General features: G+C 34.9%; 1 protein-coding gene across 2 annotated transcripts in view; it reads right to left on the bottom strand.

The window, feature by feature from the left end:
* Positions 1 to 495: 495 nt before the first annotated feature.
* The window catches only part of IDE (insulin degrading enzyme), a 68,432-nt gene continuing 41,793 nt past the window's right edge, over positions 496 to 27,134 (bottom strand). The window contains exons 14-25 of one of the 2 annotated variants that reach the window (XM_061349024.1): positions 26,396 to 26,478; positions 22,154 to 22,298; positions 19,300 to 19,410; positions 17,155 to 17,275; positions 14,744 to 14,835; positions 13,105 to 13,216; positions 11,865 to 12,032; positions 9,185 to 9,457; positions 7,133 to 7,194; positions 5,456 to 5,528; positions 4,288 to 4,355; positions 496 to 3,188 (exon numbers count right to left, since the gene is read on the bottom strand). In XM_061349024.1, coding sequence (XP_061205008.1) covers positions 3,093 to 3,188; positions 4,288 to 4,355; positions 5,456 to 5,528; positions 7,133 to 7,194; positions 9,185 to 9,457; positions 11,865 to 12,032; positions 13,105 to 13,216; positions 14,744 to 14,835; positions 17,155 to 17,275; positions 19,300 to 19,410; positions 22,154 to 22,298; positions 26,396 to 26,478 — 1,404 coding nt within the window. In that variant the 3' untranslated portion in view covers positions 496 to 3,092. Of the gene's footprint in view, positions 3,189 to 4,287; positions 4,356 to 5,455; positions 5,529 to 7,132; positions 7,195 to 9,184; positions 9,458 to 11,864; positions 12,033 to 13,104; positions 13,217 to 14,743; positions 14,836 to 17,154; positions 17,276 to 19,299; positions 19,411 to 21,469; positions 21,615 to 22,153; positions 22,299 to 26,395; positions 26,479 to 27,134 lie in introns of both variants that reach the window. The other variant, XM_061349025.1, reaches the window with a different exon arrangement.

The following is a 27,134-nucleotide window of genomic DNA, read 5'->3' as shown; positions in this document are numbered from 1 at the left end:
TCACACTATTTACTGTTCTAACGATCAGTCACACTTAATTCCTAACCTTTAGAAATGTAATCTTTTGGTGTGCATAAAACAAAGAAAATGGCCAAGGAAAGTAATTTCTCAAAAGCAACACTGTAAAGCTGCACTAGGCATGATTCAGTCTGGCTGCAGTGATGCTTCTGAATTTACAGTTTCAGATTTGGTAATTAAAATTCTGTCTTGTACAAGTATTTCTACCTTTATATTATTTAGTTTTCATACACTCAGAGAGCAACAGGGGTGGATCTACCTATATTGGATACGACATGGGGAAATCCTGGGAAACTTGCCCAGAAGTGACTGGGAACACTTCCCCAGCAGCAATGCTGTTCAGCCTAACTAGTCCAAGCAACTGGCTACCAGAAAAATCACAATCAATGTATAATAAAACACATGCACAGACTGATAGATGTAACATTACCAGTATGCAAAAAAAATCAAAATGAAACAAATTAAGAACTCCAAACATTAAATTCAGATTGTTTATTGTAAACAGAATAACTCTAGCACTCTGTCATACTGGCTGTGTCACATGCACCCAATTCCACATCAACTGCTTAAAATAGCACTTGCAAAAATTACAGTTATGTAATAATAATTTATGGTTTCTTACATAAACTAGTTAACAAGCACTAAAATTGAATTACAGTGTATTCTAGGTAGTTTTTTATTGCTTGTAGACACTGCAGCTTTGGATCCATTATAATGAACCCATTAGTATGCCTGAGTTTATCAAAATTTACTGCTATATCAAACTCAGAAACTGTAAAATGCTGGAGAACACTTAAAAGTAATTAAGAGTTGCTGGAGAACTACATGGGTTTCCACATCCAGTCATAGAACTTTGAAAGTCTACATTTTTTCCTCTGGAAAGCATGATTTGTGAGCTGGTCTTAAATACACTGCCATTCCAATTTATGTATAGAATTTGTTAGAGTCAATAGTACTTCCATGAATATATATATATATCTATTTATTTTTACACTCGATAGAAGCCATTTCATTTCATTTTATTCACTGTAAGAGTGGTATGTTTAAATACTAAATCCCAAAATATATATTTTCTAATATGTTGTCAAAAATTTAATATATATATATATAATACAAATATTTTGACTAAAGAAAAACTATAAACAAAAGCGAAATGGAAGAGGGTTAAAAAGCCCATTTTATGTAATGGATCCATGAAATATGTGGTGAACACAGACACCTTAACTGGTTTTGCTTATATTATGTTTAATATTTTTTTCTGAGACTACCAAAAAAAAAAAAAAAAAAGCTAGTGGCCTTCCCTGGCAACATGTTACATCACAAGCTATAATCAAATTTACTAAAAAGGTGTTGATACATACTGATAACCTTTAAAATAACTTTTAAATACACTGTAATTACGCAGTTAAAAGAGACTCTCAGATAAACACAACTTAAGGCCCTTACCCTGTCAATCATTCATATAATTTGGCTTCAAAGCCAGTGTAAGAAAAAACATTACTTCAATTACAAAAACACCCCTATCAAATATAGCTGGATTCTGACACGTGACAACACCCATGTCACATCAGGGCCTTAACTTCGGGTTTTTTTAATAGGAAGCAAACTCTCAGTAACACCACCGATGAGCAGATTTTGTATCTTCAGTGCTTTGCATACTCCATACTGTCTGAAAAATTGCAATCAATTTTATGCATTAAACAGGTAGGAGAACTTAGTAGGATGCTCCCTTACCTTCTTCTATCTTGGGGCTGTACCAAGCAAAAGACCACCACTCTGCAGAAGTCAGTATACGTGGTGAAGATTAGACACCATATATTATTGTTTTGCCATTCTACTAAATTATGCAATATATATACATACATATGTATATATAGTTTCAGCACAACTCTTCGTCCTTCTAGGTTCTGTGCAGCCTTCTTAAAAGAAGTAGGAAGAAACATTTTGTGATGTAACCTGAACCACCCCCTGTTCTATGCCAGTACTGCACTGTCCCAGATACCTTTCTGAAGGAACAAGAAGGACCCCCACAGATGTATGAGAACTATAATGTATCTGATTCATTACAGGGCCCATATCTGACATTCACCTGTTCTTGTGTCAAGACTAACGTGTGCTTTAAGTTAGTTGAACGATTAAGTGCTTTGCTGGACTGAGACCTAACATAACAAATGAGGCAAAATAGACCAAGTTCTCCATCAGTACATACGCAACTGAAAACAAAAAAATTACAGCAAACAACGTATTTTATATGCCAAACGGAAACAATTCACAGTAACACTAAAAAACTGAATGGGATGTTGACAGTATCAACAGACTGGGACAACACTTCTGATAACGAAAATAAGATGCACTATTAAAGTGTTTCCAGCATTTTACTAGTTTTAATATAAAATGTCCCCCAATTTGTATAGAAAGATTAAAATCATGCCCATATCTTCAATTATTCTCATTAAGACAATTCTCACTGACTACCATGTTGTCAAATTTCCTTTTCTTCACCCCCATTGGTCTTCATAAAACTTAAATAGAAAATATGTTGGTTGCATTAAGGATCAATTAAAAAAGTATCATTCAACACATCACTTCAAAAAAATGTGAAAGTCTCTATTTTTAAGAAAAATTGTTGCCCACATCCCAAAAAGGACCTACTTTTCCTCACCCTCTCCAGTCCCCAATAAGATAAATTATTGGGATACTAATGGTGGTTTTCAGGAGTAACAAGGATATTTCAGGCAATTTTGTCTGGAGAGTTATTTTATCAAAATGAAATTTTGGAGGGATACACTATTTTAAAAATATACTGCATCTACAAGTTTTTTTATTATTATTGTTTCAGTTGATTTTGGTTTTCAACAGGTTGTCTGTAATATAAATGACACATGACCACAACTGATTTTTATATACTCTCTATCCCTAACACACAGCTAATGTCAAATGAACCAAGAAGGAATTCAGGACTTTCATTAACGGACAGAACCATTTATCCTAATGATCTGTAATCATTTTGTTCATCATGAAGTCCCCTGAAACCATGTCAGTACTCCTCATTTGCTTTTCTTCACTGGGGTTCTTCACAGTTTTGCAGCCATGAAATTGATATGTGGTTTCACCAGTGGGAAGAGTGGCAGACTCCGCTTGAATTCTGTCATGTTTTCTATCACACTCGGCTGCAAAGAAGCATATGCAAAAAACAGCCTGCTCAGCATCTTTAATCACAAAAGTGAGAAATTCCTCACTTCTAACTTTTGCTACAGCTACATATAAACACATCTTTCTTTCTGTCTTCTGCAATATCAGTGATTCACACTTCTTTATTACAAGATCCCCCAAAATAAAGTGTTATTTTTCGTGATATAAATGGTTTCATGTTTCCTCTACATAATGTGAAACAATAGCTATAATGCAGTAATTACATTATTAATAATGGCAGAAACATTAGTAAACGCAGAGCTTGTCTTTTCATTTACAAATTCTACTTCAGAACATCCCACCTATCCTTTCAATATCAGAGGTAAGATTATAAAAACAATAGCAATTCAATGAGTTATTATTTTTAGTAGCAAAGTACATTTTTAATATTTCAGTCATAATGGCTAATACATCAACGTATAATTCATACAGATGTTTCCACCATGGTGATTATTTCACCTAAAAGGGCTGAATAAGAACACAGATCTACTACTGCGCTATGAACAGTTAATTATCTATTGGGACAAACATTACCATCATTCTTCAAAAAAACTCATTTAAGGTCTAGCCCTGTACTATGATATCTAACCATCCAGTGAAATATGTAATACTTGTATGAAGGGAATTTGTCAAATTGCATCCTCCACAGGTTACACACTGACGGTAATGCTCATTGATATTTTAGGCTTTAAGATACAGACCAGATAGTTGGGTTTGTTTGGGTGTTTTTTCTCGGGTTGGTTTGTTTTAAACAAAGTTGATAAATTTGTCAATGCCTATTCATCTTTCTCTTGACACTTGATAAATCTGATCATATACAATCAGTACTTTCAGACAACTATAATCTGTATTGACTCCACAGTGTAGGTATTCAGTAAAAAGAAAACAGACAAACAAGCAAAAAATAATTAGGAAAAATCCCTGTTGTTATTGAGGATGACAGTGCATGTAGAAGAGAGCTGAAATGTCAGCCCCACAACAGCATGGACTTCAGTAAGTTTGCTTCTCCCTATAAACTTATACTAAATTTCCATATTAAGAATACAGCCTGGATCTTTTTGTGTTGTTTCTTTTTACCTGTGGTAGGGGTGGTGCTGGTGCCAGGTTCACATCATTTTGGCATGGAAATTCTCCAACAACAGGGCCTATTTAACATCATCAAAATTAATTCAGGACCATAATTTAATCAGTAACTTTTACATAAGAAAACTGTTTTCTCTTACAAGACAGGAACAGGTATCTATATGAAAAAAGAGGTTATTAATTTTGAAGTAGCTCCAAATAAGATTTTTTGAACACTTGTCTTTAGAATTACAAAGAACTTAATCCATTATTTAATTTGAGAACATATGCTGAGGCAGTGGCTTTTACTCATTTTACTTACACATGAACTGAAGGTAGAAATAAGAAGTGCTAACCTTCTGGTCAATGAATACTTCAAACTGTTTTTCAATACAAATTATGAGAACAGTAGTACATGCCAGTGATACATACAATAAGAGCAGTGCAACAACAGCACATCTCATCTTTTAGTAATGACATGCTTATGGAGGCGTGGGGGTTACTCCATGTACCAAAATTCTGGATAGCAAACCTGCCTGTCCCCATCCATTCCCTACTCTAGTCCCCCCCAAAACTTTCTTCATCCAATCCTTTTCCCTCTTGAATTCTAAAAATGTAACAATACAGTTTATAATGCACAGCTAATAACAATTTGAAAATAAAACCTAAATGAACTTAGACTTTCTCAAGTTTAAGTATGTTTGACATTCCCAGAGGGTTGGGGCTCTTTGTTTGTCTGGTGGTTGTTTTGTTTTTTCCCCTATGAGTGTGCTTGAATAAAACTGAGCACATTCATTGCTTGTCAGGTGAAAAAAACAACCACCACATTGTACTGATAGCTGCAAATCTTAATTTTGTTTTCCCTGTAGGGCTCTTACAAAGTTTTAATGTTTGTTTTAAAATATCCCATTGGAAATATGAGTGCTACTTTAAGACACACTGTTTTAATATCAACATACTTCAAAATGGACATGTGTACTTCACGATGAGTTCTGTGACCAGAAGAACTTGGTTTGCAGCATGCATGTAAAGAAAACCTGTCGAAGTAGTAGTTTCTCCTCTGAAAGGTATACAATCTCCAAAGCTGAGTTTTTCTTATAGTGCATTTATATCATATAACATGATTAACTATGACTTGCTTGAGCAGGAACTGATGAAGTACTATATTCAGCACAATACTTACAGGAATCCATTTCCCTTGCAAGGACATGTACTGATACCTTGTGTCTTCTGGGAGCATCTATTGCCAACAGCACCTACAGTATAAAACATCGAGTCCTTCAGGTGTGGGAAGTGTCACTCACATTATAAAACAGTAAAAGAATGAAAGCATTTACATTTTAGTTTAAGCTTTATAAAGAAGGATGAATTCTGGCATATCACAGAATCATTGAATGCTTTGGGTTGGAAGAAACCTTGAAGATCCTGTAGTTCCAGCCTCCCTGCCATGGGCAAGGACACCTTCCACTAGACCAGGTTGCTCAAAGCCCTGTCCAGCACAGCCTTGAACACTTCCAAGGATGGTGCAGCCACATCTTCTCTGGGCAACCTGTTGCACCACCCTCATAGTGAAGAATTTTTCCCTAATACCTATTCTAAATCTCCCCTCTGTAAGCTTAAAGTGCTTCAAATATTATTAGAGTTCATCCATACAGTATTTTGAATTATTTCACAATCAAGTTAAGAAATTAATGCACTGTTTCAGGCTTAGAAAAACTGAAAGTAATAGGAACTCAGCCATTAACTATCACACTATCAGGAACCTAAACCTCTGCAGAGTTTCCAATCCCTAGCAGCCTTCTGGAATCACATCACCCTGAGCACAATTATTAAACTCAGCTGGGATAGCTCACTCATCTAACCAATTATTTCTCCTTTGGAATACCAGATGATGAGCAAAATAGTACAGATTCCTACATAAACAGAATGTGGATACTTGATCAAGTTATCATTTATTAAACAACAGCTACTGAAATTCCATTTACTACATTTGTACTTGCTGCATATCTTCACCCATACCATTGAAAAACCCAAAGAGAAATAAAGAACACAGATACACACATACCCATGGTTCTTTATGGGCAGAGCTTTTTCCATCCAATAGTAAGTCCCTAAGACACATCTTCATTACTTTTCAAAGTATTCCCATAGCTGTAAGCTGCTCCTTAAGTAATACAACATTGCACACACTTTGCAGTATAGCGAATTATCATTGCCTATGAAATTTGTTACAAACCAGAAGGAATGAGGCCAAGTTTACTGGGGGGGAGAGGACCCTTATTATTTCAATTGCTTATATTAGATATCTATCTAACAACTTCATGCTGATCTGCAATGTATAATTATTGCATCATTATACTGTTCCTTTGTTCTGCCTAACTATGAGAGAAGGAAAAAAGCATTGATTTACAGTGAATGAGGCTTTAAAAATATCCATTTCATTCACAATTCATACACGCAAAATAAGCTGAATCATTTATTATAATTTATTAGTTGAAAAAAAAAGAATAAATTTGCAATTTTGGCCAAGTTTGGTCATAGAGCAGCACATATTTTTATTCATAAAGGATGGCTAAATGAGACAAGAGGAGAGTAAGAGCTGGTAAGAACAGAAAAAAAACCCCACCAACCAAAAAACCCACACAAGAACACCCAATCCTTTCCCGCAATTTTTACGGTGTGCTAGTTGCCATTAATCTAAGGTAGATTCAGGAAACAGAATTGTTATTAAGGTATCTGCATCAATCATACCATCTACCTAAAACAGGCATAAGTATATGCTTTTACAGTTCACAGAGATCACATCCAGTTTTAGCTACATCTCCTTCCAAGTAACACTTCAACTACATGACTGACTTACCTTGTAGAACTGTATAATATCATCCTTGGTCAGAGTCTTTAGATAAGCCACTTCAATGTTATCTGCACAACAATAGTAAAAATTAGAACAAGTCTGCAAATCATAGCTCATTATTAGCACACTACTTATTCAAAGTACATTTCTTTCAAATTCAGATGCTATAATTGACTGCAAATGATATGCTTTTCATTGTTAACTTTCAAGCTAATACTTGCATCACTAAAAGTGTCATTGGAAGCTTGACAGAAAAATTGTACTTCAGTAAGTCCATTTGATTGGACTTACTAAAAAAATGCATGTTTGAAGAATACTGATTGCACTTTATGTTATTCAGTAGCTGAAAAAGATATGCCTACTTCTGTATATTATCTTCAAATCAATGTTACACATTTCTAATGCAGACTGATTAAGGATGGCTTTTATTCACAGTTAGGAAACAGGATGGTAGGATGTACTTTGGCAGGATGTACTTATATTAATAAATGTAAGGAACAGTGCCTACATCACACCTGCTAGGGAATAATTACCTTTAGATATCTGGGGACAACGTGTCTCAGTAGCTACACTGCTTCATATAAATTAAATCATAAGGTAGTATCATTTCTGCATAAGCAGGAACATTTTTTGTTGTAGGCATGCTTGCTTTTCTTAGGGTTAGCAGGAAGAAAGAAATGCGTGCAAAAGAACAAATACACAGCTAAGAAGTCTGAGACAGGCCGTAAGTAATTTACGTGAAGATATGAAATTTGAGAGAGTTTGGAAAATTCCAAGACATTTGGGAGAAATTTTTTAAGTGAAGTAAAATTATTATAATGATAAAAATGTACAAACCTGAAAAAAACCTTTCACTTCTTAAGGTTCTTAATGCTAGAATATGAATTTCTGGTTTTGACAATTCTAGTCCTATTATGACATAAGATTACCAGTGGGCAGAGGGGAATTAAAGATATAAAAGTCAATGGAAATAATGAATTTAGTAGGATTTAGATGTTGAAGATATGGCTACAGCTAGCAGTAAAAAATTCCAGAGAGACAGTATAGATCCAAGTATGGTAAAAATAAACACTGAAGGCAGAGAAAAATTAGACTGTTTCATCAAACACAAAAGAAGTACTTGAAGGGATAAGTTTCCTTGCAAATCCATATACTCAGGCATGAAACCTTGTCAATAGCTCTCATTCTCTCGAAACCAAGCTAGATGACAACTCAAAACTCTTCATTATTGAAACACTTCAGTTTCTGTCGACCAAAAAGACTGTATTTGTTATTGTTACTGTGGAAAGCCAATATTGTGCATATAAAGCAGAAGAGAAGTCACAGGACAGACTGAGTTTTATGTAAATAACTGTCAGCCCACTTTCAATAATAACACTTGAAGTTGGATCTTATTTGATCTTCTGCAAGCTTGTATCTTCACAGCATTGTGGATGAAGAAAAAATTAGAAGTGTTTCTTCAGGCCTTCTCTAAGCTGAGACATGTTAGATAAGATTGCTGAGATAGCTGCTATTGCGTCTGCCATTGCTCCCCCAAAAGAACTGTGCAATGGGAAAAGGAATCTGGTTCATATGAATGTGTGCACCATCAGGAATGTCAAATTGTATTTGAATGCATCTCAGTCAAGCATTAGGCACATATGTAATACAGACGTCTGAATATCACAGAAAGAAGTTTGAGCTTATGTGACATTAATATTTGAATTCAAATCACTTCCAGTCTTTTGACATACACTATGTCTCCCTGAGCCTTAAGGGAAAGAACAGAAGGCCAATGCATCATTCACCAACCCCCATCATACGGGGAACATCACGGAACACATTTATCCTTGTATTACTAACAGCTCCCGCAACAGTGAGTGCGCGGGCTCCACAAATGAGTTGTTTTCTCAAGGCAGAAGGAAGAAATACAACTTACAGAACACGATCACAAAAAATGTATTAGATTATGCACAAGCTATGTGAAAGTTTAGGTTGTTCCCAAATGAATCTGACACTGAGCAATTACAAGTGCAGCCAAACAGCATTCAGTTTTAAAGGAACTGTAATTTCTCTTACCTCTGTCAAAGTTATACTGCTGGGAAATGATTTCACCCCAGTATTTAGCACATTCCGCAGACAGCTTCTTTGGTTTGTCTAGACGACGAATTGCTAAAGCTTGTATGTGTTTTTGGAAGGCCTCTTCTGTCATATCCTCTATGCATTTCTCCATAGTTTTTAAGAACGCTTCAACTCTGCTTTCTAAATAGTGTGGTGGCTTTTCAGATTGTATAATAAATCGCAGTCCTTGTATGCCATTTGCCCGACGTGGACCACTGAACACAATGTAACCTTGGCAAAACAAGAACAGTCAGAAATTAAAATTATTTAGAATTAAAATTATATCATTTGTCATACAGAATCAAACTTAGCATAAAATTGCATTCCTGTCAAACCCGACAGATTTGTTTGTTGTCAAACATGGCTAAGTTTAATTCGGTATCATAAATGAAATAATACATGTTTCCAAAATAGGCCACTGTTGTTTTATAGATTTCTAATCATTCTTGGATGCTCACATCAAAAATGGACACAGTATTTCAAAGTCCTTACATGAACAATATTATTGTGTGTGCATCTTGGAAGTTCCCATTATAACTGGGAAGTGTATCCCAGTGTTACATACAGCAGCATGACACTGATAATTTATGTTCTACTTCTGATCCACTATAACCTGTAGATTGTTTTCTACACAAGTGTTACCTAGCCAGTTGCTTCCTAGCTTGTATCTGTGCCATTGATTATTCCTGCCAAACAGTTCCTACCAAACTGCATCTTACTCGTGTTTCTAAAATGTCAAACGAATTTTGAATTCTAATTCTACCTTCCCACACACTTGCAGCCTCTCCCAGCTTCGTATTATCTGAAGATTTAGTAAGTATATTCACTCTTCTATAATCGAGAGTTGTGATGAAAATACTAAATAACACTGGATCACAACAGTGCTCTATAGAACACCACAAACAAACTATTCTTGTTTATTCCAGTCATGACTTTCCAAACAGTCTTGTGTAGCACTTCTACCTAGATGCTATTTAGCTTCTTTGAGAATATTATGCACCCTTCCTACTAGCAAGAGGAGACAGGACATTGTCACTTCCACCCATACAGCCAAACTCTATTTGCATAAAAAAGTTAGGTGTAGTTTGACCTGAGTTTGTCCAGTAACAGTTTCTGAGTTACCTTCTGTGAATTCAGAACTGGTTTGATAAAATCTGTGTTTTACAGGATTAGAATTAAGCTGACTGATCTGTAGTTTCTCTGCTTCTCTTTTTCCTTTTTTAAGGAAACGTCACATTTACCTGTGTTTATTTTTCCAGTACCTCACCTATCATCCACAAATTCTTACTTACAAGACTTCTAATTCCAAGATTTCATAATATTTTTTAATGTAATGTACAGTTCATCATGCTTGAACTTTTTAAAAGCTTTTAATTTGCATGAACAATCTTTAATCTCTTATTTTCCAGTTCAAAAGTAAGGGTTAGACTTTGATCACTGGTATTTATTTTGGAAATCGCCTTGTTACAGTTGACATTTTAAGTGAAATTAAACAAAGCCATCCAAAACCACTTTGACTTCTTTTTTCCACAACTACCTACTTTTCCTCTTTCTTGTCCTGGTAAATCATTTATTGAATGAACTCTTGGTACAACTTTTACCGTTTAGCAAACTGCTGACTCCTGAACTTCTTTTCCCCCTTATCTTTCCAGGAATCTTACTAACAGTTCCATCAAGTTAACTGAATTTTGCTGGTATTTCTATTGTCTTACTTCCCAAGTCTTGTGAACTCTACCATTTGGCAGCCGGACATGCTCACATGAAGAACTATGTCCTCACTGGTTCCCCCCCTCCTCTTTAATTGTTACCTCCAATCTATACAAAACCTGCCACAACCACATTCCAAAAACCTGCTAAATAACCTGGGTCCTGCCCTATTTTCAACAGTTATCTAGTTAAAAGCCCTATGATATGGCTGATTCTGCTATTTGCTCACAAAACATCTAATCTTGCCTGAAATCCCTGGTGTTTCATAGTCATCACACTGAGACGTTTGCCCGTCTCTTACCTCTGGGAAAAAGTATGCGTCCTCATCAGTACTTCAGTTATGCAAAGTCTCTGTCTATCCTTGTTATCCTATTTGGAATAACTTTACCAGTTCTCAGTCTTATTGGTTCGGGTAACAAATACTGGTACTTATTGGTGAACAGCTGTATTTGAAGTTTGAAATGTATTTACATCTTCACCAACATGGCAGCTTACCCATAGAGCAGTATTCTTAAAATAGGGCATATGAGTCAATCAAGTGCACCTGAAAGTAGGATCACAAGCAGGAAAAACCATACTACTGCTGAATCCTTAAAATGATCTACAATTTAGGAAACTGATCTAATCTCCTTTTTATAAAAATTCTAGATATGAAATTTTCCATACAGTGATCAAACTCTATCTTAAGCCAGAGTTGGTTTCAGATATTTCAGACTTATCTTAAAAATTATGCTTGCTTCTTCTCAATTTAGAGTCCATGTATGGTAACACTCCTTTGAGTCACCAGCAGTTAAAATGATTTACATTTACCAAAGGCACTTTAAATGGCATTCACTAAGCAGTGAAAGAACACCTCATCATGTCTCATGTAAATGTGTGTGTATGCGTGCATGTGTGTATACAGACACATAATCACTATGGGGACACTTACCTAATTGTTCCTTGGTGCGCAGAGTATTGAAGCATGGTTCTGAGATAATTTGACAAAAGAGCTCCAGAAACATATTCTCAGAAGTGCTTTGCATGTCTGTCTGGTAATATATTTCAATGCCACAATTATTATGAACTTCATTTCTCTGTTGATATACAAACCAACCTCCTAAAAGACAAAGTTAAAACATCAACGTTCATAAAAATGTACATTCTTATAATCCACAATTAAAATGATAATGGTCGATCACTTGTGGAATGGAATAATGAACGGTTTAGGACTGTTAAAGCAGAATTTCCACTAACAGCATACTTTTCACAAAACAAGTAAAGAAAAGATTATTTTAACACATCAAAATGTCACAGCTTGAGCATATCAGTAAGTAAATTGAAACTGGCTGCTTCTCCTCAAGCAATTATTTTTGGAATTGGAATGGAATTCTGCATTGCCTCTACTGTGTAAATAGCTTCTAAAGACAATTTGTCAGAAACATTTATGAACATTAAAAATAATCCAGCATTTAATATTAATAGCTTCTTTGGTATATGGTAGTTTCCACAGGCTGATTATCAGCTATGGGTGACTTGCTTTGACTGTATAGTTACATCTATTGTCACTCCTGTACAACTCTCAGCAATTCCTTGAAACTCCTTTCTTACACATAATTTTCTTTTTTTTTTTTTTGCATGATAGAAGTAAAATCGTATACAAACACCATGAGACCAAAAGAATTTGTATTGAGAAAAAAGAAGTTACCTGTGTAACAGCTTTTAGTTTTCTCAAAAACCAAGAGTCATTTAGGATAATCTGTCACTGAATGATCAATTAATACTCAAGAACAGTGCTTATTCAAATGCGTATACTAAGTGTTGTAAAGAGTGGGACAGGGGTCTTATTTCCACAAATCATACTGAGTGAATTAGGATTGGATCATAAAATGGTTTAGGTTGGAAGGGACCATAAAGATCATCCACTTCCAATCCCCAAGAGGTCCAATTTACATTCACAGATTAAAAATTAAACCAAATTCATTTTCAAGTATACCAGAGAGATGATATTAGTGTATAATTTTATTAACAAAACCACACCCTAATTTTATTTTAAATTTAAAGTTTAAAATAATTTGTAGTCTGATTTTGAAACAAACTCCTAGCAACAAAGTAGTTATAAAATGCCATTAGCAAACAGAGAATCTCAATGTAATGTATGTTAAAAAACTGAAATCAATCATTTAACTTACTGTCAGGAAGTTGCACTTCTCTGTATCTCACTAGTTGACTGGGAAGGAGTGGCTTTGTATGAGCATGCTCAATCAGAGTGTCCTCAACCATCTGCATAATTCCTAATGCAGCCTGGAAGAGGAAACATAAGAGGATTTTTTGTACCTAAACAATAATTCTGTACCTAGTAGCAAAATAAGACTTTTCAATTACTGGTGGTGACGTGAAAGAAGAAAGAAAAATCAAGCATAAAAGTAGGGATATTGTAATTTAATAAAAAACCAGCAGAAGTTAAGCAGACAGGAGGAAGTAAGGGCTTCAGAAGCAAGGGTTTTGTGGGCCTTTTCTACCTTTATCTTGTCTATACGTTCAACTACTGCTGCTCCTCCCCAACACTTGTGAAATTGAAAGTTCAATGGCCTTCTATTTTTAACTTTCTCTTTACCACTTTGATGAACTCATCTTTCAAAGTTTGAAAACAAGATACCTGTGATACATCTCAGCAGGTGGAATTTTAAGAAAACAAATTTAAATTCAAACACGCATTTCCTTGACGTGCTGGCAGCATTACGACTCGTTGCCCAGATACTTTCTTTTATTTGACGGATTAAAATAATAATAATTTAAACATCATAAATAGTGAAAAAAAAATAATCATTCGTTTCATTCAGGGACTTAAGTTTAAAAGCTTTAACTGTTAAAGGTTATGTATTCCTGTAGCCTGCATATTGGAAATTACAGTAACTTGCTACAAAGCAGTTTTGGCTGAAAGCCAGAATCTCTTAAGTCTGTGCTGCCACAAACTCACAAGTGATCTTACAAAAAACATGGAAAGTGCTGAAAACTTAATAAACACACAGCCCTTCTAACACCCCCACCCAACATCAAAGACAAAAAGACTGACATCTAACAAAAGCCAACTTCTTACTAGTTAACTTTTTTCTCTGGACATTAAGCAGTCACTAGCAGTGTTTAGAACATCCACTAGTAAAGTATCACAGAGCTGGTATAACACAGAAATATTACTATGCCAGCCCTACCAAACCCCCCCTCCCAAAACAAACAGAATGAAAACAGGTGCAAGAAAAGTATTACATTTTGTATTGGTTCAACTATTCAAATATTTGGTTCTATTTCCTATGCAAATACAAACTGTTACTTCTTCAATGGAACAGAATAGAACAAATGCTTTCTGATTTTTATTCCCCAAAAGACAGAACTGGCACTTTTTTTTTATGGCCTGCCACTCCTCTTTAGCTTTCTGCAAAGTGCTTCATTTGGAAGGATCTTGAATTCTTAAATCCTTGCTAGTTAGCCTGAAACTTTTAAACGCAAAAGCAGGATCTGCAGCGTATCATTCCTCGAGCAGCTTGATCACATCACAGGAATGATATGCAACACAGACTTTAAAATATTTAGATCATAAGTTGCTTTTTATTAAATTTCCAAGAGCAATACAAGGGCATCACTTAGCCTAATAAATCTGAAGTGGAAAAAGTGACACTGTGATACTCCCATAAAGATAAAAATGTACAAAGTCAAATTATGAAATCACCTTTGGCAAAACTGCTTTAAGATCTGAAGAGATTAAACTAGTCTTCCATTTTTTATGCTGTTTTTAAATAATAATTGTTTTATTAAAGAAGGTATCACACCAACCTGTTTTGTTATATTGCCATGGAGAAGTGCTTCAATGTGTAACCGTGACAACAGCTGAGCTATAAAGGCCTTGAGGCGGGGAAGAGTGACATCTAGAATAGATATTTAGACAGTTAAATCATTTACATGTATTTTTACATTAAGTACCACCTAATTCATCATTAGGTACTGTGCAATGCACAGGAGGAGAAACTCATCATCATGAAAAAGTGAATCTCTCCTTAAAAATGCAACATTGGCAAGTTCCCAGGTCTAAATAGCAGCACTCATCATATAGTTTATTTCGCTTAGAATTCACATACAGTCTGACCCAGATTCCAAAAAGAAGAAAAAGGCCTCCTTTCCAATCATGCTGAACAAACATTCATTCTCCAGAGAAAATAGCTGCAATCATTCAGGTGGTGTTCCAAGATAAAGCTGTAGCTATTAACTAAACAAGCAGCATGTAGTTTATAATGCTCAAGAAACACACTGTGCATTTAACCATCCAGACTGAAAAAAGAACCTCAACTCAAATATGGTGTTTTGATAGTATCTTTGTAACAAACAATACACAAGAAAAATATTTTTGCAATATATCCCAGAATAGACATACACACATATTCTATGCTAGCTTGTCTTAGCAAAGCAGTTTCCCATATATAATGCAAAGTATAGTTTAGTATATTGAATCAACAGAGTAAGAGAGAAAGAACGGCTGAATGGGTGGGGTGTTCATCCCAAAGTGAATGTCTCCATTCTTAATTCCCTGACACTACAAGAATACCCACACTATATCATCAAATCTATTAATTTCTCATTTTGTCACTTTCTCAACTAAAATAAAACCTAAAAATACTCATGTATTTCACAGAAGTTTTGAAAAGACAAATGCAATTAAGATTTTGAGGTCTCTCAGTTATTCAGTGGGGGACATATGTACCTAAAAGATTTGTTAGCTGTATTAGAAAAACCAATACCATGCTTATCAGTCTTTTCCTCTCTTATGAGGGGTAACTGACCACCAGTAAAAAAGTTAATTTCCACATTTTTCTCTGATTCCAAATCAACTTCTTATTGTTGTATAATCCTAATTTAATTTTTACCTCTAGAACTGCTTTTCAATACTGCAAAAGATTATGGTCACATTGAGTGTGAGAGAGGAAAACAAAAAAATAAAAATCATGCATAAACTCCCTGAATTTCAAGCAGATTTCCAGCAGTGCTAAGTAGACAGCATTCCTTGACAGCATTCAATTTTCAGCCATTCTTATGCTGAATACAGTAGTATTAACCTTATAAATACAACTTACACATGGAACAGAAAATCAGTAGTCATTTAAAAAGCAATGACCTACACAAAGTTGAACCCACTGACATGAACATCACTGTTAATTTTGTCATAGACTTCACAGGCAACATTGGCACCACTGCTAACCTCAGAGATAACTGCAATAGTTCAAAAAGCTACACAACTAAGCATTTATAATTCTACTCTGGAACAATCCTGTAGAAAAAACACACACCCTTGTGCAGATGGGTCAGGGCATTTATAGAGTCTTGTCTTAATGAAGCAGTTTTCAACATTACAACTTCAAACAGTTCATTCTGAATCCACCCCCTCAAATATATACAAAAGCCAGGTGTTCTTGAAAATAATGTCTCAAGTGTATTCTAAGAAGATATTACAAGATATTTTGCAAACTCTCCCAGTAACCACCTTTTGTTATAACACAGTCAGACAGAGGTAGGGAAGAATTCTTCAGATAATACTAAAATAATTTAAATCTCTTAATTTGAAATTTCTTCTTGCTGCAAATAAAGCAAGATACTTGCTCTTTGTTAAGAGCCACAATGTTCTGGAACTGTAAAACTATTGTTATTACCTACAAAACATATATAAAATATCTTTATTATCTACAGAAACAGGGGTTAAGATTCCCTGAAAATGGAAAAAAAAATAGTGTGCACACTGGGAAGTACAATGCAGGAACATTCAATGTTCTGCAAGATGTCAGCTAGAGCCAAATGATTTTAGAGGTATTGGTTAAGCACTGGATTCACCATACCCAGAAAATTATTTTAGCAGCATTGGTTGACGAATGGATTTGCCATACCCAGGCTCATATCCATAAAGCCATTCAAGATTTGCTTCAAGTTTTACCTGAAATTAGCAGGTAAATAGCCATTTAAGGCCTTTTGCCTGAACTACTACTATATAGAAACTGGAAGACAAATGCAAAGGAATGGACATCCACCAGCATCAGCTCAGGTCTGCCACTGCAGGGACTTCACTTGAATAACGGGCAGAGTTGAAAATAGGTACCTTCAGTGGTTTAGTAAAGAGATATTTTCCACAAGGAAAGAAGTAAAAAAAAAAAAAAAAAAAAAGAAAAAAGAAAATAGAAAGTTTAATACTGGCAGAACATTACCATCTAGAGCTTCTTTTAATTCATCTTTGGTCCAAGCAACTTCTGTCATCAGGAGTCGGAGATAATACATTGCATGCTGGTGAGGCTGCTCAGCTCTGAAGTTGTTCAGTGATCTCATGTACTAAAACAAAATAATGAAGTTCCAATTATAGAACTCTATTTCTAAACATAAAATATTAACCTTGAACTCAACAGATTTATGTACCATTGAACCAATATATTTCAAATTAAGAACATTCTCTTGCTTGTTAGACCTGTTAAAAAACTGTTTAATTACCTTAGTAATATTGTGGGCCTCTCAAGCCTACAGATTAAGACGTAACCATTAAGATAGTTGAAGGAGCATGATATCAAACTCCTCAATAAAATTAATGACTGGAATTAATGACCTAAATAAGTACTTAGATCAAGTTGCTCTATCCAGGAAATACGCATTCTGTGACAACTGTCCACGGATGAGGAAATATCACTAATAGAAAATGTATTATTTTCCTAGTTGCTGCCCTGTGCTGACTTGGTTAGAAAAATACAGGAGAACATGGGAAATCCTTTGCCTGGATACAGGAAGTACAAGAGAAGAATCAGTGAGTTTCTCCAAGAAATTCCTTTGTAGTCCAGCTGCACCTTTACAAAATAAGCAAAATCTTTTTCCTCTATCAGAGGAACTGGAAAGTACAAACTAATAGTTTTGTCAAGCTGGAATCACTTCCAGTAAAGGAGAAGAGTAACTTATTTCAGGGCACGTGAGTGAGAAACAGCAAGCATGCTGTTTCTCACAATATGCAACCTTTATCTGTTCCAAACAGAAGCTGGTATCTCCTCTATCTCTTAGGTGTAGACATGAGGGGAGAAACTGCAATCTCCCCATCCTATTTGACTTTTTTGTATTTTGCCAGTATTTTACATACACAAAAGGCCTATGCAACAGAAGTCTATAAAAATTACAAAACATGCATAATACTAAGCTCATGCAAACCATAAAGACAACAGAGAAACATCTTAAACTAAAAGTGAATAATCCAAAATGAGTCATTCACAGACCTGTGGGTTGGGGTTTTTTACCTTGACGTTTGTCACACCCAGATGAAACTTTCCAAACACTTAGTGTATGTCAGGTACACAAAGACCTAAATAAAGTTCTGTCACAATAAATCTATCCTGTGTTTGATGTCCACCTGCTCAGAATTTCCTACTGAATGCTAATGAAAACAATGGCCCTGGCATCTGTCTAGACCAGTCACCTGTTCAAAAGTCACCACCAGCAGAGGATTAAATAAGCTTATAGCAAACGTGGAGTGATATTCCCTATAGCCCACACTCTCTCATCTACTGCAGGCTATTTGCAAGCTTTCTGGAACAAAAGGCAGCCTGTTCCCTAACATCAGTCTAACCCTTGTGCCCTCACTTATACCCCCCCAAACAACTCATTGCTATGAGTGCCAATATCCCATTTCTTCATTTCCTTTGTCCAGCCTCTGTTGTGCTCTCAACAAAGGACCAGAACAACTACATATTTTGTTTGGCTTAACAACTGTAATCATTGTTCATAAATTTACTTCGGGGGGCGGGGGGATATATCTAATGAATCTTACGTACATTCCATATATTGAGATCAGACATTAAATTTAGGAAGTGAGGCTTACAGAAGTCAGTATGTACTTAGCCAGCTGGGGTTATTTTTGTACAGAAGGATCTTGGCCCAGGAGCAGAGCTCCTCTTCCTATCTGGGGAGAAGAAATGTTGCAAATCTTCTCAACATTTCCTTTCCCTCTTCATGCATTTCACTCTTCTATTGCTAGATCCCACTGAGGCCTTTCCAAAATGTAAAACACGATATAAAGTTAAGACTTCCACTCCTGTCCCCCTTTTTAGATTTCTACAACTATCAAAGCAAGCTGCAATCCCTTGATCAATCCTTAGAAAGACTGACATACAGAACATTCCAGGGCCAGTTATATTTAACCAAAGAATATAATATAAACATTCCAGGGAACTCGAGGCCACAAAAACGACAAAATAAAGAAGATTCTGCTGTCCCACTGAGCACAATTTCACTCTCTGTTCCCATGGATAATGAGATTTCATTTCAAGTCAATGCATTCAATTTTAAATTACTCCAAAATGCAAGTTTCTCATGTAGCTTACCGCTTCCTTGATAATCTCAAATCGTTTTTCATCGATCTCAAAAGTAGCCATTTTCTCAATGATCTTCTTGAGCAAGATATGTTGCTTGTCATTATAACCTTTTACAGAAAGCTATGGAAAAAGTGCATAATTTGCTTAAAATGTGGAAGATAAAAGAATAAAGCAATTGCCAAGTTTTGTATGATTCAAGAAACAAAACACTTTTCAACACTTAGTCTGAATTCACTGTTATTCAACATTAATTCATACTGAAAATAAAATCCCTTTACCCATCAAAAAATAACTCACAACAGAATATTGCATATTTGACCAGGGGTTATGAATGCAAAGAATTCATGTAATTTCACACTGATGTAAGCAAACTGTACTCAGAATACAGATACTGAATGATTACAAGTATTAAATCCAGTCAGTAAACTATATGTCTGAAATACTGAAATGGTTTTACTCTAGGGTTTTTCTCTTCGTAATGAAATCTAGATTAACAGCCTTCTTAAATATTCTTTCCAATTTACTTTTTACCTTGTTTCATGTTTATCTTGTTGCTCAAAAAAAAAGTATTTTGTGTAAGTGAAAGTAAGCAGTACTGCAAAAAAGGGGTACTGTCAACAGCAAGACAATTTATAACCAGGCTGGTGGTGGGCTGAAGTATCTTCTAATGCCTTTTTTCACTAGATGAAGTTTCTGTAGCTTAATGTAATCATACAGTAATTTTTAAGTTTCTATGTTGTGGTTTTGTGTTTTGTTTTTCTTTTTTTTTTTTAATGACTGATTTCATGTATACTTTCAAAAGAAAATGAGTATGAACAGGTCAATATCTCTGGAAAAAGGAATTAAATTGGACTTCTGCAGTTTAATTATTAAGGGTGAAACTGAATTTTAGGACACAAACCAACATACAGGGGAATTCCTGCTTTCCAGGGGAAAGAATTATTTTCTTCTGTAGTTGCTGAAACATACCTGAACCACAAATTTGAAAGAAACAAAAGCCATCATAAATGGATTTATGACAAAGGCTGATATCCTAAATCAGCATAAGAACCCAAACTGTTAAAAAAAACACCATGGGTGATTGTTTCCAGTGTGGCACCTGTCCTTCCTTTAAGTACCAACATTGTATAGTTACACCTATTAGTTATGAAACTTCTCACAATACAGAAAAGAGTGTTAAGAGTTCTCAGACATCAAAACAGAGTAAACTGATTTTAATGCGTGAAAATAGAATCTTTACTGTGGAAGAATAAAAAGACCCTATAAAAACCTTATATTTGAAATAACTTTACAGACTGTGACTAAAAATTAAGAAAACTACTCACACACTCCCCCCCGCTCCTTTTTTTTTAAAAAAGGAATTAACTCTGACCATGGAAACACCAGCAAGCTTTGAAACTAAGAATAGATAACTATGTTTGCAGTAAGCTAAGGGAATGCTACCAGAAAATGAGATTTGCACTGGATTAGAAAAACCCAGAAACTGCAGCACCCACTCTCATATAGAAAACATAGACAACATGCATTATCTTCTCTTACTAAGATACTTTGGAAAGTAACAGTTCTACAAGAAATTTCAAAACACATTTTGGTACAAAATGATGGTTAATATAAGCTTTTAACAGAACTTCAAGACAGACTGTTAAAATCTACCATGAAACTCACAGGAGAGGCTGAGTAAGAAATATTTATGATAAATTGTTATCAAGCAAGTACTGTCAGCTCTTTAAAACAAATTATAAAACACATCACAACAGAAAAGCCATAAATATCCAGCACTGCATTCTAATAAACACATGCACAATCCATTTCCATAACTCAGTACACCAGAATTAGGAAATTGTAACGAAATCTCTAAAGTTGAGATTCATTCAACAGAAAGGTTAATTACATAGAGAAATCACCAACAATACTCTCAAAATTACCATGCAGCTAAGTAAAAATGTGAACCAGAATGCAACAACTGCACTGCACACAACGCTTACAAGACACTGCATTGTTAAACAGGTCACTCGGTACTGATTAAAACACAGTTTTGCTTTGCCTTTAATTTATGAGATATGCAAGGGGGAACAAAAGCATTAACCATCTCATTTGGAAATGCAGAAGTCAAATGTTTTCTCCAAGCTCAACAACTCCCAAGCTGTTTCATTTCCTCCTGCGTTTTTTTCTTACTTACAAGTATTGCATTCATTCCTGATGCAATGCCATAGATCAAACCTGAGAGGCGTGCTGCATATGTATACTCTTTTAAATCATCCTTCAATAACCTGATAAACAGGTATGTCATGTTGCAATGGAGAGGATCAGCATAAATGTAGCGACTAACAAAAAGAAAAACAAAAGAAATGCTTTGATACCTCAAGCAGTGACAAAGTAATGGATGAAGAAATATGACTGAAGAGTATGTATATGCAGCCTCATGATCAGTAGTTCTTGAAAAGGCAAGTTGAAGCATATCATTTAACAGCATGAAAAGGGGATCTTCTACCCCATCAGTCAGAAACCTTTTAGTAGCTATCTGACAAACTGAAATAAATATGTAAGCTTGGATTAAGGTTGCTTTTTTCTTTCTCTTTTTTTTTTTTAATGGAGGAACAAATTTTACAACTGATTAATTTCATGAATGATATAAAAATAAAGAAAATTTGTTTAATATGAATTGAAAGATTGTGGAAGAATTTGAACAAAATTCAACTTAAAATTCAAATTAAAGAAAGGATGGTTAATAATCAAGATCAAAATGAGTAACAGCCTTAGACCCATTTTTTAAATGAAAGTCCTTCCATCAAATCAATATAAAAATGTTGATGAGTGGAAGTAGTTTTAAGGCTCTAAGCTCTTCCTTGATTTGGGTACTTACATACATCCCATAGATGGTATTTTGGAGATCATAGTTCAAGCCAGCTAGTTCTGCTGCATATGCATACTCGTTGAGGGAGTCTTTGAGTAGTTCAAGGTACAAATAGGCCATGTTACAATGCAAGGGATCCACGTAAGCAAATGGGCTGGAAGAAAATGTTGAAATTAAAATATGCAGTTTAAAATGATTTTTCAGTTTTTTTTGGCCTTTTAAGTTTGACCTGAAGGAAGCAATATTCTCTGTGAGTATGCTGATGGATCCCATTATGAAGGATTCCTATTTTAAAGCCAAGAATAAGCATACCTGAAAATAATTATTTAGCTTGCTTATGGTTTAAGCAAGGCCTAAATATATTGAAGACTCCAGAGATACTCTCTTATTTGTGCTTCTAAATCAAGACAACTTATATTTACTTTGCTGAATAGTCAGAATTCACAAGGAATAACATAAACTAAATACAACCTGAATAACCAATATAACAGACTGAAATGAAAGCCCGCATGCTGACCATTAATTTAATTAGTATTTCTTTTTACTAATTTAAACAGAAAACAATGTAGTGTCTATTCTAAAAATTAAAAGATTAGCAATCTGTAATTTGAAAAATATGCAGTAGATACTATGTTCAGCACAGGAAAGGCGTCTGGCATATCCATTACCATACCACTGTAATATCTGTTACCTTTTTAATGCAAACAACTACACAAGCTCTAGGGTTGCATTAGAAGCATCTGATCACATACAATTTCTCAAAACGTCTCAAAAAGAGAAATGCAATTCAGACTCAAACTGTGTTTCAACTGCACTAATTGTTAAGTATCTGTGTGTTTTAAAGATTTGCAAAGTTAAGACAAGTTATCTGTCCCATGACTGAGGATTTATTTCTGAAGTTTCTGAAATGCATGTGAAGTCAGTATCAATTTTACAGAAATAATCAGCAGCATCTAAAACAATTTCCTGTCAGGATATGGCTTACAATTCCAACCCACACCATTTTCATTTATTTTCCCTAAGCAGCAGCCATGGTCATATTCAGAGACACATCAATATATATGTTTATGCCTACATACGATGGTACATCACAGTGTATACCAACATTAATGTAGTAGAACAAAGATCACATTGCCACAACACACACAATGGTAACATTAAAATAGGTATTTTTAAGAAGTTTCCTAGGCCTTCACTTCCCCCTCCTTCTAGACAGGAAAGGAAGCATGGGAAGAGATTAAAAAAAAAATTAAAATCGAATAGACAAGTAGAGCCTGCTACAGTCTGAAATCCTAGCCAAGGATATGCTTTTTTATTATCACTGGGTTAATTAGTCTGCGGTCAGATTGTTCTAGTTGCATTTCTCTCTACGATGAGAATTTCCCAAAACTGAGCGACTTCAATATGCCCAATGATGCAAATCCAATTAATACTGAATTTTTTAATTAAGACTGAATTCAAAGCAAGATGTAGGTCAATCCTATGTTATCATAAACCTTCCTCCAAACTCATTATATTCGTTTCCACTTTGATATTAGAATAGAGACTTAATCAGTTTGAATGATCACTGTGTTTGTATTGGTTATAAGTTCTGTATACTCATTAGCTGGCAAATGCCAACAGGGAGTTTTGAAAATAATGAAGACTACTACATCATTAATCCTCAAGTGAAAAATAACAGCAAACAATTACGATAACACTGCTCTGGGAGTTGCATTCTATTACTGGCAACTTTGTAAATAAATGCTTGTTTCTAGTCTTCCTTTTTTTGCTAGACTTGAAGAAGCAAAACATCTCAATCACTGACAATGAATTTGAAAAAATCTTAGAAGTCTAGCTTTTTCCCCTTTCAAACAGAGACGGAAGTGATATAGTTGGAATCAACATTGAAGTCTTGATTCTGGGTTACCTTATGAACAACTTGTAACTCAAGTTGGTTGAAATATTCCTTAGTCTGGAGGGTAGCGAGTATCCAGTTAAAAATAATTAGCATTTTATCCTTAACACCCATCTCACTAAACCTTGGGAACTAAACCTTGGGAAAGTTCAGCGTTTATAACCACCTTTAGATGATTTTCAAAAAAACAACATCCCGTTGTTTTGCTTCCTTTTAAAAAACAGTATGTGTTGAGTTCTGAATTTGTAATTTGTACAAAAGCAAAAGCTTAATCATCATATTTTAGGCTGCATGATAAATCCCGTGTCAGAGGTTTTTACTGTGGGGTTTCTTTAATGCAAGGTATGTGCCATGTAAGGATTTTCAGGTTTGGAACAAGGGGACTCCAGAAGGTTCGCAGACCTGGATTGTTCCTACTGGATTTGTATCTTTGAGGGAGAAACCACCCTTATCAACTTCCTCTTAATTTATCTACACAGCAGTTGCTGCTACAACATCTGGGTTAGGAATTCTTCTAATGATTTGTGATGATCAGGGCTACAGGCAGAATAAATCCTCCTGTTTTTTTCTATCTTTGAAAGTGGACTGTAATGCGAACAAATTCTTGTAATCAAAGCACAGTCATCATATTCTGATCTAGAACTGAGGCTAAAACTTTTTATGAAAACTCATGTTATTAAGAGGGCTTTTTTCACTTATTAACTCAGCCACAAGAGTTATGGGTAATTTCATTAAGTCTCTCGACTGAACACTACATTTCACTATTTCCTCCAATAAACATCAGCATGACCCATCTTGAAAGAGGGAGAGATTCACTAAGAATCTTTTCTAAATATCAAAACTAGACAAACCTGCTTACAACTTCTTTTGGAGATTAGGTACCCAATATTGCCAACATCTCTTCACATCTGTTCGTATACAATTAACTGTTGTCTTTTAAAATAAAAGGGAAGAACCCTCACACCCAATCCCAAGAAAAACACCAGCATTCCCCCTGTAACTATCCCTAGGAGGAAACAGGAAAATCATTCCATTAGAATAGTTGGCAAAGCTCAAGTACTCCTGGCTTTTTAAAAGGGCTCAATGAGATGAATGTACGAATTTAACTGGGAAAGATTATCACCACATAACTAGTTCAAGATGTCCCTGCTCACTGCAGGAGGGTTGGACTACATGACATTTAACAGTCCCTTCCAACCCATTCCATGACATCATCCATATGTGCACAGACTTATACTTTTGCACGTTCTACATAAAATCAATTATTATCTTTTAATCATTCACAAACTGGTATCGAGATTGTATCACCCACAGTTAATATGGAATTGATTAAAAAAACAAAGCAAAACACACACTGCATGAGAAACTCAGTATCCATCAATAAGATCCTATTTTGGATTTTGGCCAAACATAGTACTACAAGGGAAAACAACCAGATGCATACAAAACATTGCAGTTGTTGTTTCTGAATACGAGATTTCAATCTTCTATTTCCCGACACATCAAAGTTGCAACAGTTGTAATGTTTTAAAACGCTAAAAGAAGAAATGCCCAGGCAACCTATTTTCCCCAACCAGTACCAACATCAATACCAAGATCCAACCCTCTATCAAAAAAACCTCCATCTAAAATTCTTCCAGGAAAAATTTCAAGTGGTTACTCAAAAGAAGGATTCAATGTGCATTATGAAGTTACATCATTATCATGCTCATTTAAAAAAAACAGATAATTTTCCTGTGATGAAAATAATGCAAGACCAGAATTAACATTACAGCACTTTATCATGCATCCTGAGGTGACAATTGCACATGAATTGATAATACAGTGTTCTTCTAAAATAAAAATAATAAGTGTTGGTGTTAGTTAAATAAAACCCCACAATTTTAAGCACTTAGGATGTTATACTGGCTTGCATTATGCAAATTAAAACAGAACTTTAACCTAATATTATTATCAGAATAGCATTTTATAAAGAAAACACTACCTTAAAATGGTCACAATTTAACTATTAATTTAATACCCACTTTTAAAGAGGTGTTTTGCAATATACAGTAGGTACTACTGGCAGGCATATCTTAAGTATAGCAAATAAAACATAGAAGAAACCTGTTTTCAAAATATTTTTAGATTAATTTTTTCCTGTTAACATAGGTGGAGCACTTCAAACTGCTTGCCACTCAACTACTGCATAATTTACATGAGTCTTCCTGCTATCTGTACCTTACTGCACATTCCCAGGACAAAGGTTTTAAAGCCTCAAAACACACAAGAAAGTTTTTGCCAGAGAAATGCACATTCTAACAAACAAGAAACTTCGGGAGAGCAATTTGTGTGACATACTTAATACTGCATACCTGAAAAACTCAAAGTTGAGACAAGCTTTTGGCAAAAAAAATTTGTCATCTTGCTTGAACCACAGTTTGCTCATAGCAGTGTCCTGTGTCAAGAAAAGAGGTTTTGTTAAGTCACCTTTTAACTGTAATGCATTATGCCATTTTAAAAGTCTCCACCGCTTCAAATTTCAGTTTAGTATTGTCTCCTTACATCCACAATCTTGTGACTGTGTGTATACCCATCTATCCTTATGGAGACTCTCTTCTTACCATATATCACCTTTAACAAGCAATTAAATAGCTGCAGCATTGTGAATGAGCTTATGATCAAAATAGGAACTACTTTTCTAGAGCAGGAGTGATCAAGGACAAGTAATAGTTAGCTGCACAAAACACCCTGCCAAAGCTAACATTAAAAGATGTGCCATTATGCAGCACTACATCAGCATATAGTTACATTTTCAGACTAAGAACATAATTGCACATGTAATACTTTTAGTAAAAAATATTAATGCACTGTATGTTGTTTTAAAGTAACACTGCAAATATAACACATTTAGAAGAAGTATTAAAACCAGTTGAAAATAAGTTAAAAGAACTGTCACCAAATTTTTCTGGAATAATCTCCTAGTATGGGAAAGATTCCAAACAACCTCCCATATTGCTTTTTATCCCATAAAAACTGTGAAATAGGTACTCTTTCTCTGGTCCAACTCTAGTTAACTTTATCCCAACATCTTTTCTTTGAATTGCTATAGAT

This window comes from Neopsephotus bourkii, unplaced genomic scaffold, assembly GCF_033783945.1.
Source record: "Neopsephotus bourkii isolate Nb327-2 ecotype Australia unplaced genomic scaffold, CSIRO-AGI_Nbou_v1 NB_379, whole genome shotgun sequence".
NCBI classification, from domain to species: domain Eukaryota; kingdom Metazoa; phylum Chordata; class Aves; order Psittaciformes; family Psittacidae; genus Neopsephotus; species Neopsephotus bourkii.
Note: the sequence above shows the minus strand (reverse complement) of the source record. Positions and strands in the feature narration are given on the sequence as shown.